This window comes from Stenella coeruleoalba, assembly GCF_951394435.1.
Source record: "Stenella coeruleoalba genome assembly, chromosome: 7".
Lineage (NCBI taxonomy): Eukaryota > Metazoa > Chordata > Mammalia > Artiodactyla > Delphinidae > Stenella > Stenella coeruleoalba.
The window spans coordinates 65,965,710-65,978,751 of NC_137153.1; the positions used below are offsets into that span (position 1 = coordinate 65,965,710).

Below are 13,042 nucleotides of genomic sequence, written 5' to 3' on the forward strand. Positions count from 1 at the left end.
CCTGACCATCATTCCACTTGATTTTATTTATTTATTTAAGGCAGGTTTACTGAGATGATACTTACACATAGTAAAATCCACCTGTTTTGTGTTCAGTTCTATGAATTTTGACATAGAGTCCTGTTAGCACCACCACAGTCAAGATACAGAATATTTCCATCACCCAAAAAAAGTTCCTTCATGCTGACCCTCTGTTGTCAATTTCCTCCTTCACCTCCAGTCCTTGGCAACCACTGATCTCTTTTCTGTCCCTATAGTTTTGCCTTTGCCAGAAGGTGAATTTCATGTGTTTTTAAACAAAATAAAGATGATACTTTCCATATTTATACCTCTAACCTGTGCTGACCTGACAGTGCTAACTTGTCTTTTGAACTTCAGAGTCATCTACCCAGTGTCTTTTGATTGGGTCTTTTGATTCTAAAAAGTTTAGAATCGTCACTTTTCTTCATGCATCGAGAAGGTTGAGTGATTCAAAAGTTACTTAACCTCTCTGAACCTTCGTTACCCTCCATGAAAGAGGAGAATATTTCCTTTGCTAATTTCTTGGGGGAGATTAAGTAAGATAAATGCCACTAAGGAGTCTACCAGGCTCTGTGTACACAATAGATTCTCAGTACATCATTAATATCACTGATGAAGTTCCATTTCTTCAAGGGGACTTGCGCCTTCTGAGGATGGAGCATGGGGTTTCTGAGTCTCTAGCGCACTTGCTGGAGAGGACAGGCTCCTCAGAGAGGCCCATCAGTGTTGTATGTCTCAACAACATGTTGTGCGAGAGTTCCGATGACTGCACATCTGAGTTCTCAGAAGCAGTTTGTGGTACAGTCAAGTATTGCAACCAACCAGTTACTGCACGTAATGAGAATGTCTCAGGATTTCTAGTTAGCTTCAAGTTTATGGGGCCGATTACTATCTAAAATGAGGTTGTTTCATTTCAGATCCTTTTTATTTAAAGGCAAAAATAAAATACAGTGTTATCTTGCAGCATATACTCCTCTAATATGATTACTTGTAAGACCTCCAGGTCATTGACAGTAAAAATCACGTTTCAGCCTTGCTTCACACTGGATGGGCACATGGAGAAGTGGCAGACCCATTCACTCCTACTTGTTTTTGTATTCTGAGTCTTCACGTTTTCACATACCATTGCCCAGTAGCAATTTATAATATATTCTGTGAAGCCATGTGATATTTTAGTGGATGCTTCTTCTCAATTTCTCTTTAGATGAACTAAACAAAAGTACCTTAATAAAAGTAAACTGACAAGAATCACATTGTTCTCATTTCAAACACATATAAAGGAACTAAAATGTTGTGAAACATGCCAGGCAGTTTCACTAATCCTCTAACCTCCAGAAAAAGGGCTTGTAATTAGAATTACATAATAACTGTCCAGCCAGAAATTCTTTTTTTAATGCTAGAAGGACTTCACCTGATTTCACGCTACACATACACACTAAAAATATAGTTAGTTTAATGCAAAGAAATTAAAATTACAATTGAGCTGTCACACGGTAAAGTGAAACAGCTTTACTGGTCTGTCGGGTCATAGAGCTAATAATGACTTTATGCAGAATGCAGTGAAACAGAGGTATCTTTCTCAAGAGCCAGAGTGCACTTGTGGCCAGCACTATTTTGCTTAGGCCGTATACAGCTGTACTTGATTATAGGAACATTAGTTAAGTGAGACCATAAAAAACAGCTGTATTTGAAATCACATAGGACCCTGCACATTTTCTCCCTGTGGCAGCCAATCAGAAATCTTGCTGACAGGCAAACTTGTACAAAACAAATGATCCTATTTAGATTAATTCCTCTTAATGCCTTACACAGGCCTACTTTCCTGGCATATTGTGGAGACAGCAGGTCAGTTCCACTCAAAATGTGGAGATAGAAAAGGCAAACTTGATTACTTGATAAAATATATGACTATACTGGCAGAAAATGTGGAGTGCTTAGTCCTTGTAAAAATGTGGCTGATGGGCTCTTCCCCAGCTCAGAGTTCAGCCATGAGGCACTCTGGAAAATGAGCACTCAGCCAGCTAGCAGTCTGCAAAACCAAGTTTTAACTGTGGCTCTGTCACTACTGTTTCATCTTCACTCTCTACCCAGTAACATGATACATCCACACGTTTTGCCATAAAACTCTGAAATGCCCTCTAATGCCTAGCTCTGGGCTTTGGTCCACAGGATGTTAACCAACATCACAAACAGATCTAAAATTTGCTTATTTGGCTGCCCTCTCTGCCTCTGCCAGTGACCTGAGAACATACCTGGGCTAGCCCACTGAGTCCAGTGGGCTGATGGGGACACACGGAGCAGACGTGTGAGCTGGCCCAGGCCGAGGTCAGCACAGCTGCCTAGCCAAGCCCAGCCTAGATCAGCCAACCTGCAGACTCATGAGCAAAAGAAGTGCTTCTCATCACAGGACACAGATTTTGCAGTTGTTTGTTACGCAGCATAACTGTGGCCATAGTTAACTGAAGCATTACTATGTGACCTTGGGCAAGCCCTCTTCCTTCCTCTCCTCCATTGCTCATCTATAAAGTGATGGGAGGGATTGGAGGATCCGTACAGCCCCTTCTAATGAAGCTGAGGACCAAGAAACCTGGGATGAAAAGAGCTCCAGACTCCAGAGGCTCAGATTTGTTCCAGGCCTAAAGATAGAGCTGAGGAAAACACTTCATCAGGCACTGTGGGCAGGTAGAGGAGCTTTGTCCCCAGTGGTATAGCCATAAATGTCTCACAGTGTGTCCACAGTTATGGAAACAGTGAGAGAAGAAGTTCTGACAAACCTGGGCCCCAGAATGTCCACAGAGCCAGCTCTCCCAAAAAAACTTGTTTTCTATAGGTTTAAACCTAGACAAATAAGCAAGTTAGAAGACAGGATTGGAGAAAATGGAAATCTTTATTTTTAAACACTAGTACATTTCCAAGCTGTTTCAAAAAGGAAAAATCATATTACTTCAAAACTATGCATCAAAGCATATTTATTTTAAACTCTAATCTTACAAACACATAATGAAAGAAACATATATTTTATAAATATCTACTCAGAATATGTATTATGGAAAAAAAGTATTTAAAAATAACAGCCCCAGATCTCCCTCTTTAAATATATAAAATTCCCATACAATTCATAAGAATTCTTTCTCAAGAGCCAAAAACTTCACAAAGGCCAACAACTTAGTTCTCGTCAGACACAATCAACAGTAAAACGGATATAAAAAAATGTAAAATTTCTGTACAAGGGAAATGCAGATAGCATATGGGTAAATCTCATTACCATCCATGCCATTTGTGTTTTAAAAATGTTTTATAAAAACTGCCATTTAAAACAAATAAGTGAGAGTCCTTCCCTGACTGTGGAAAATATATAAATTATCACCCTCCCACCTGGGAATGGTGGCTCCCACCTGCTAGGGTTGAGGAGAGAAGTCTCCATGTGGTTCCTGAATAGGGACTAAGTAAGCCACACATGGGGATCCACCTCCTCTCGCAGTGGCTTTTTTCGATGGGTGATTCATTATTATTCCCTTCTACTTAGAAAAATTCTTTGGGATCATAGGAGACAACTGCTCAGAAGTAAATGCAAGACTAGGAGACAACTTCAGATTGTGGTATCCGATTAATAATGTGTATTTCGTGGCTTTGGTGACCAAACTCTGGGAAGCCTAATTTTCCACTGTCAGAGACACAGCCCGTCACCTACCCCAGCAAAACACATGGCACAGCCCCAGGCTGTCCCTTCATCGTTCCTCTTCTGGCGCAAGTCATTCTGTTGCCTGCAGCAGTGTAGGTAGACTATTGCCTCTTCTGACACTTCTTCTGGAAAGAGCTCTTCAAAAACGTGCGGTAGACGGGGTCATCCACATATTCGTTCTTAAACCTGGAGCTCAGCACTCTCTGTCTCTTTTTCTCCCCTTGGATTATGTCCGTTCCATAAAATGTGTCTTCAAATCGCATATCAGAGGCTGTGGACTAAGAACAGCCAGTGTTACACTGCAGAAAGGCAGGCACTTGACAGCAAAAGAACGGACAAAGATCTGACTCAGTCAGCAGTGGGGAGGGTGCTGAGGCCCAGGGAGGAGGCCCCACGCAGGGGCCTTGGAGCCTCCCCACCTGCTTCCATTTAGCTCAGTTTTCTTCAGGATCTCCAACCCCCAGGGACCTTCCCCAACACGAGCAGGACTAAAGTCTTCTCATTTAAATCTCCCTCACTCTTCATGCCCCCTCTGGCTCCTGCCCAACCAGGTATGTGACAAAATTGTCCACAGTTATCTCTAATTCATCCCTATTCCTATTTACCTCTGGGCCTCTGTCCCCACCACTTCCCTGAAACTGTCCTTGCTCAAGTCCTAGTTCCTAGGACACTTCTCTCCCCTAAATTTATGTGACTACCCTGTCACCTAACTCTTGCATGAAGCTCTCTGTCATTCTGTAAGCCCTCCTCCTCCTCTGGCTGCTCACCGTGGATGTCTCAGCGGCTCCCCTTTCTTAACTATTTGCTCAACTCTGATGCCCCTGAGGCTTTGTGTGTGGCCTTTTCCTTGCCACATATGCTCCCTGGGCCTGCCTGCCCACACTCACAACTTCAATTTCAACATCAACCGCAAAGATGCTCACATCTCTCGCCCCAGTTCAGACCTCCACCTGTGCTCAGGCCTGCAAACATGTCCAACAACCCAGCAGGCATCTCAAAGTGTTTATACTGGAGGCACTAGTATAACTAGTCCAACCTAAAGTGAACTCAAATTCTTCCTTCTCCATCTCTGTCCTTTCTGTATTCAATGAACGGCAGCACCATCCCCATCAATTCTAGCTACACTGATCAGAAACCTGAAAGTTATAAACTTCCCCTTGTCCCTCCCCTGTGCAGGACCCCTCCTACATGTACCTTGAAGCCCTCCATCCTTTCTTCTTTAACCCTACTGACCCCATGGCCCTCACACTTCCTGTCCTAAACCACTGTAACAAATGCTGCACCCCAGTCTATTTTTCACAGAACCACTAGAAGAAAGCTCTCTAAAATCTCTGATTATATGACACCCTTGCTGAGAGTCTTTCAATAGCTCTACTGCCTTCAAGATGATGTCTGCGTTTCCTAGGCTGGACATACATAATCAGGCATAATCTTACCCCTTGCTTGGATTAGACTGAATTATTTACAATTCCCGGCCACACCTTACTGGTTCATGCCCCTCCATCATTAGATGTATTGTTTCCTTTGCATAGAAAATATTCTATCCTCTCTGCCACTGACAAACGTGAGGTTCCTTCTTTTGGGTTCCTGTAACACTCTACATGTCAGTGCAGTAGAATGAGGGCAGTGGCAGAGATAAGGGGTAGGTAAGTGTCTCCCCACAGGGGGTGCCTTGAACCCTTTCACGGTGAGGATATTAGGGACTATGAACTGAATTTTATACATGTTCCCAACAGCAAGGAATGTGCCCTGACACAGTCACTGCTCAGTAAGTGATAGCTAGGCAGAGGAATGTGGGCTTTTTCTGTTATGCTCACGTAAAGCTCACTTTTTTTTAAATTTAACTTTTATTTTATATTGGAGTGTAGCTGATTTACAATGCTGTGTTAGTTTCATGCGTACAGCTGATTCAGTTATACGTATACATATAGTCATTCTTTTTCAGATACTTTTCCTATATAGGTTATTACAGAATATTGAGTAGAGTTCCCTGTGCTATACACAGTAGGTCCTTGTTATCTATTTTATATATAGTAATGTGTATATGTTAATCCCAAACTCCTAATTTATCCCCCCCCCCCATTTCCCGTTTGGTAACCATACTTTTGTTTTCAAAGTCTGTGAGTCTGTTTGTTTTGTAAGTAAGTTCACTTGCACAATTTTTTTTTAGATTCCACATATAAGTGATATCATATGATATTTGTCTTCTCTCTGACTTAGTTCACTTAGTACGATAATCTCTAGGTCCATCCATGTTGCTGCAAATGGCATTATTTCATTCTTCTTATGGCTGAGTAACATTCCATTGTGTGTGTGTGTGTGTGTGTGTGTGTGTGTGTATACACCACATCTTCCTTATCCATTCCTCTGTCGAAGGACATTTAGGTTGCTTCCATGTCTTGGCTATTGTAAATAGTGTTGCAATGAATATTTGGGTGCATGTATCTTTTTGAATTATGGTTTTCTCCAGATATGTGCCCAGGAGTGGGATTGCTGGATCATATGGTAGTTCTATTTTTAGTTTTTTAAAGATCCTCCATACTGTATTCCACAGTGGCGGTATCAATTTACATTCCCACTAACAGTGCAAGAGGGTTCCCTTTCCTCCACACCCTCTCCAGCATTTGTTGTTTGGAGACTTTTTTTTTTTTTTGCTGTACGCGGGCCTCTCACTGTTGTGGCCTCTCGCGTTGTGAGCACAGGCTCCGGACGCACAGGCTCAGCAGCCATGGCTCACGGGCCCAGCCACTCCACGGCATGTGGAATCTTCCCAGACCGGGGCACAAACCTGTGTCCCCTGCATCAGCAGGTGGACTCTCAACCACTGCGCCACCAGGGAAGCCCTGGAGACTTTTTAATGATGGCAATTCTAACTGGTGTGAGGTGATACCTCCTGGTATTTTGATTTGCATTTCTCTAATAATTAGTGATGTTCAGCAGCTTTTCATATGCCTCTTGGCCATCTATATGTCTTCTTTGGAGAAACATCTATTTAGGTCTTCTGCCCATTTTTTGATTGGGTTGTCTGTATTTTTTAATATTGAGCTGCATGAGCTATTTATATATTTTGGAGATTAATCCTTTGTCTATTGATTCGTTTGCAAATATTTTCTCCCATTCTGTGGGCTGTCTTTTCATTTTTTTTTTTTATGATTTCATTTGCTGTGCAAAGCTTTTAAGTTTAATTAGGTCCCATTTGTTTACTTTGTTTTTATTGTCATTACTCTAGGAGGTGGATTAAAAAAGATCTTGGTGCGATTTGTGTCAAAGAGTGTTCTCTTTATGTTTTCCTCTAAGAGTTTTATAGTATCGGGCCTTACATTTAGATCTTTAATCCATTTTGAGTTTATTTTTGTGTATGGTGTTAGAGAATATTCTAATTTCATTCTTTTACATGTAGCTGTCCAGTTTTCCAGCACCACTTACTGAAGAGACTGTCTTTCCTCCGTTGTATATTCTTGCCACTTTTGTCACAGACTAGGTGACCATAGGTGTGTCAGTTTATCTGTGGACTTTCTATCCTGTTCCATTGATCTATGTTTCTGTTTTTGTGCCAGTACCATACTCTTTTGATGACTGTAGCTTTGTAGTATAGTCTGAAGTCAGGGAGCCTGATTCCTCCAGCTCTTTTTCTTCCTCAGGATTGCTTTGGCTATTTGGGGTCTTTTGTGTTTCCATACAAATTGTAAACTTTTTAATTCGAATTTTGTGAAATATCCCCTTGGTAATTTCATAGGGATTGCGTTGAATCTGTAGATTGCTGTGGGTAGTATAGTCATTTTGGCAATATTGATTCTTCCAATCTAAGAACATGGTATCAATATATCTTTCCATCTGTTTGTGTCATCTTCAGTTTCTTTCATCAACATCCTAATAATAGTTTTCAGAGTACAGGTCTTTTGCCTCCTTAGGTAGGTTTATTCCTAGGTATTTTATTCTTTTTTGATGTGATGGTAAATGGGATTGTTTCCTTAATTTCTCTTTCAGATATTTTGTTGTTACTGTATAGGAATGCAAGAGATTTCTGTGTATTAATTTTGGATTCTGCCACTTTACCAAATTCACTGATGGCAGCATCTTTAGGATTCTCTATGTATAGTATCATGTCATCTGCAAACTGTGACAGTTTTACTTCTTTTCCAATTTGGATTCTTTTTATTTCTTTTTCTTCTCTGATGGCCCTGCTAGGACTTCCAAAACTATGCTGAATAAAAGTGGTGAGAGTGGATATCCTTGCCTTGTTCCTGATCTTAGAGGACATGCTTTCAGCTTTTCACTGTTGAGAATGATGCTAGCTGTGGGTTTGTCATATATGGCCTTTATTATGTTGAGGTAGGTTTCCTCTATGCCCACTTTATGGAGATTTTTTATCATAAATGGATGTTGAATTTTGCTGAAAGCTTTTCCTGTATCTATTGAGATAATCATATGGTTTTTATTCTTCAGTTTGTTGACGTGCTGTATCACACTTATTGATTTGCAAATATTGAAGAATCCTTGCATCACTGGAATAAATCCCACTTGATCTTGGATTCGGTTGGCTAGTATTTTGTTCATGATTTTTGCATCTGTGTTCATCAGTGATATTGGCCTGTAATTTTCTTTTTTTGCGGTATCTTTGGTTTTGGTATCAGGGTGATGGCGACCTCACAGAATGAGATTGGGAGTTTTCCTTCCTCTGCAATTTTTTTGGAATGGTTTCAGAGGATAGGTGTTAACTCTTCTCTAAATGTTTGATAGAGTTCATCTGTGAAACCATCTGGTCCTGGACTTTTGTTTGTTAAAAGTCTTAAAATCACAGTTTCAATTTCAGCGATTGGTCTGTTTATATTTTCTATTTTTTCCTGGTTCAGTCTTGGAAGGTTGTACCTTTCTAAAAACTTGTCCATTTCTTCTAGGTTGTCCATTTTATTGGCATATAGTTGTTTGTAGTAGTCTCTTATGATCCTTTGTATTTCTGTGGTGTCAGTTGTAACTTCTCCTTTTTCATTTCTGATTTTATTGATTTGAGCCCTCTCCCTTTTTTTCTTGATGAGTCTGGCTAAAGGTTTATCAATTTTGTTTATCATCTCAAAGAACCAGCTTTTAGTTTCATTGATTTTTGTTGTTGTCTTCTTCATCTCTATCTCATTTATTTCTGCTCTGATCTTTATGATTTCTTTCCTTCTACTAACTTTGGGTTTTGTTTGTCCTTCTTTCTCTAGGTGCTTTAGCTGTAAGGTTAGGTTGTTGTTAGGTTTGAGATTTTTCTTGTTTCCTGAGGTAAGACTGTATTGCCATAAACTTCTCTTTTAGAACTGCTTTTGCTGTGTCCCATAGGTTTTGGATTGTCATCTGTTTGTTATCATGTGTCTCTAGGTATTTTTTGATTTCCTCTTTGATTTCTTCAGTGATCCACTGGTTGTTTAGTAACATATTGTTTAGGCTCCACGTGTTTGTGTTTTTTGCAGTCTTTTTTATGTGACTGATTTCTAATATCATAGTCTTGTGGTCAGAAAAGAGGCTTGATATGATTTCAATTTTCTTAAATTTACTGAGGCTTGCTTTGTGACCCAGCATGTGATCCATCCTGGAGAATGTTCTATGTGCACTTGAGAAGAATGTGTATTCTGCTGCTTTCAGGTGGAATGTCCTATAAATATCAATTAAGTTCATATGGTCTAATGTGTCATTTAAGGCCTGTGTTTCCTTATTGATTTTCTGTCTGGATAATCTGTCCATTGATGTAAGCAGGGTGTTAAAGTTCCCCACTATTATTGTGTTACTGTCGATTTCCCCTTTTATGGCTGTTAGAATTTGCCTTATATATTGACGTGCTCCTATGTTGAGTGCATATATATTTACAGTGTTCTATCTTCTTTTTGGATTGATCCCTTGATCATTATGTAGTGTCCTTCTTTGTCTCTTGTAACAGCCTTTATTTTAAAGTTTATTTTGTCTGATATGAGTATTGCTACTCCAGGTTTCTTTTAATTTCCATTTGCATGGAATATCTTTTTCCATCCCCTCACTTTCAGTCTGTATGTGTCCCTAGATCTGAAGTGGGCTCTTATAGACAGCATATATGCAGGTCTTGTTTTTGTATCCATTCAGCCAGTCTATGTCTTTTGGTTGGAGCATTTAATTCATTTACATTTAAGGTAATTATTGATATATATGTTCTTATTGCCATTTTGTAAATTGTTTGGGATTTGATTTTGCAAGTCTTTTTTCTTCCCTTCCTCTTTTGTTCCCTTCTCATGGGATTTGATTATCTTTAGTGTTGTATTTGGATTGCTTTTTTCTTTTTTGTGTTTTTGTCTATCTGTCATAGAGTTTTGGTTTGCAGATCACGTGAGGTTTTGATATAGCAGTCTATATATATACAAGACTGTCTTAAGTTGCTGGTCTCTTAATTTCAAATGCATTTCCAATATCCTGCATTTGTACTATCCTCTGCTCATGACTGCTGGTTTTGATATCATATTTGTGTGTGTGCGGATGATTTCCCACCTTTATTGTATGTTTGCCTTTACCAGTGAGCTTTCCCATTCATAATGTTCTTGTTTCTAGTTATGGTCTTTTCTTTTCTGCCTAGAGAAGTTCCTTTAGCATTTATCGTAAAGCTGGTTGTGGTGCTGAATTCTCGTAGCTTTTGCTTATCTGTAAAGCTTTTGATTTCTCCATTGAATCTTCATGAGAGCTTTGCTGGGCAGAGTATTCTTGGTTATAGGTTTTTTCCTTTCATCACTTTAAATATATCATGCCACTCCCTTCTGGCCTGCAGAGTTTCTGCTGAGAAATCAGCTGATAACCTTATGGGATTCCCTTGTATTTTATTTGTTGCTTTTCTCTTGTTGCTTTTAATATTTTCTCTTTGTCTTTAATTTTTGTCAGTTTGATTAATATATGTCTTGGTGTGTTCCTCCTTGGGTTTATCCTTTATGGGAGTCTGCATTTCCTTGGACTTGGGTGACTGTTTCTTTTCTCATATTAGGGAAGTTTTCAGCTATTATCTCTTCAAATATTTTATCAGGTCCTTTCTCTCTTCTCCTTCTGCGACCCCTATAATGCGAATGTTGGTGCATTTAATGTCCCAGAGGTTTCTGAGACTGTCCTCCTTTCTTTTCATTCTTTTTTTCTTTATTCTGTTCTGCCGTAGTGATTTCCACTACTCTTTCTTCCAGCTCACTTATTAGTTCTTCTGCCTCATTTATTCTGCTATTGTTTCCTTCTAGTGTATTTTTCACTTTGGTTATTGTATTGTTCATCTCTGTTCTTTAAATCTTCTAGGTCTTTGTTAAATATTTCTTGTATCTTCTCAGTCTGTGCCTTCATTCTTTTTCCAACATCTTGGATCATCGTTACTATCATTACTGTGTATTCTTTTTCATGTAGATTTGCCTATCTCTACTTTACTTAGTTGCTCTTCTGGGTTTTTATCTTGTTCCTTCTTCTGGAACACATTTCTCAACTGTCTCATTTAGTCTAGCTTTCTGTGTTTGTGGTCTCCTTTCTGCAGGCTGCATGATTGTAGTTCCTCTTCCTTCTTGTGTCTGTCTCCTGGTGGGTGAGCTTGGTCTAGGGGCTTGTGCAGGATTCCTGGTGGGAGGGACTGGTGGGTGGAGCTGGGTCTTGTCCCTCTGGTGGACAGGGCCATGTCAAGGGGTGTGTTTACAGGTGGCTGTGAGGTCAGTACAAGTTTAGGCAGCCTGTTTGCTGATGGGTGAGGCTGTGTTCCCCCGTTGCTGGTTGTTTGGCCTGAGGCGTCCCAGCACTGGAGCCTGCAGACTATTGGGTGGGGCCAGGCCTTAGTGCCAAAAATGCAACCTCCAAGAGAACCCACACTGATCAGTATTCCCTGGGGCCTCCGCCACCAGAGTCCTTGCCCTCACAGTGAGCCATAGCCAACACCTTCCTCTCCAGGAGACCCTCCAAGACCCTCAGGTAGGTCTAGCCCAGGCTCCTGTGGAGTCATTGCTTTGTGCTGGGTTCCAGTGCACGTTGTGCATGTCCTCCAAGAGTGAAATCTCTGTTTCCCCCTGTCTTGCGGAACCTCTGCACTCAAGCCCCACTGGCCTTCAAAGCTCAATGCCCTGGGGGCTCTTCCTCCCAATGCCAGACCTTCAGGCTGAGGAGCATGACGTGAGGCTCAGAACTCTCACTCCATCTCATTGTGGCTTCCTCTTTGTCTTTGGATGTAAAATATCTTTTTTGGTAGGTTCCAGTCTTTTTTGTCGATGGTTGTTCACCAGTTAATTGTGATTTTGGTGTTTTCGTGGGAGGAAGTGAGCTGCAGTCCTTCTACTCTGCCATGTTGTCGGAATCGAGGGGCTGCTTTTAGTTTGGATACTTCCTGCTGTTTCCTCAGTGTGTGCTGGCTGTTATCCCCTTGATATGGGGTGGGCAGGTGTGGTGACCCGTGCTCACTCCTGGTACCCTGGGGTAGTGATCAGCGCCAGCTTGTGGGTCTCCCAGCAGTGGCCTGCGTGCCTGCAAGATGGCACCTGCTCATGGGTCTCTTAGTGGCGGCAGCAGCCCATGCCCACCTCTGGAGCTCACGATGACAGTGGTGGCTCGTGCCTGCCCCCAGAACTCATGTAGGTGGTGTCCTGTTGTCTGAGAGTGCATGCAGGGAAAGGAACTCCTAGGGCAAGTCCTGCCCCTCTCCTCTGCATCCCCCAACAATGGCGCCTTGCCTCTCTGGCAGACCCAGGCTTCTTCTGAGTGCATCCTCAGCCTTGCCACACTCCAGCCTCTTCAGGCTGTCTCCATGCAGCCAGCGCTGGTCCTCTCCGAGTCTGACCTCCAAAGCCCAAGCTTTAGCACCCAGCCCCTGCCTGCCCTGGCAGATGAGCATCTCAGCCTGGGGAGTTCAGGGCAGCACTACCAACCACCTGTGTAGGTCACTCTCTGTTTTGCCTTCCTCAAACTGGTTGCTGAGCTCTCCTCAGTGGCTTCAAAGCTCCCCCTCCATCCAGGCTGATCTCCCCACCAGTGAGGGGACTTCCCAGGGCGAGGGAACCTTTCCTCCTTCATCGCTCCCTCCCTGGGGCACATGTCCCATCTCAATTCCTCTTTTTTTTTTCTTTTGTCCTGCCTGGTTTACGTGGAGGTTTTTCTGCCTTTTCAGAAATCTGAGGTTTTCTGCCAGTGTTCAGTAGATGTTCTGTGTGAATTGTTCCACTTGTAGATGTGTTTTTGATATATTTGTGGGAGGAGGTGAGCTCTAAGTCCTATTTCTCCACCATTTTGATTCCTCTCGCCAGGTAAAGCTTACTTTAAAGTACTATTCTTCCTTCCTAATTTCCTATTTTGCCCCTCGAACGTGTTCCCAACTGGTTTTTACTGAGATGACAC

The 13,042-nt window shown here is 41.6% G+C and overlaps 1 protein-coding gene across 9 annotated transcripts in view; it reads right to left on the reverse strand.

Annotated features, from left to right (window-relative positions):
• Window positions 1–2,889: 2,889 nt before the first annotated feature.
• The window catches only part of KDM4C (lysine demethylase 4C), a 451,309-nt gene continuing 441,156 nt past the window's right edge, over window positions 2,890–13,042 (reverse strand). For all 9 annotated transcript variants that reach the window (XM_079925522.1, XM_079925523.1, XM_079925525.1 and 6 more), the window contains one exon: window positions 2,890–3,981. In XM_079925522.1, the coding sequence (XP_079781648.1) occupies window positions 3,805–3,981 (177 nt within the window). In that variant the 3' untranslated portion in view covers window positions 2,890–3,804. The remainder of the gene's footprint in view (window positions 3,982–13,042) is intronic.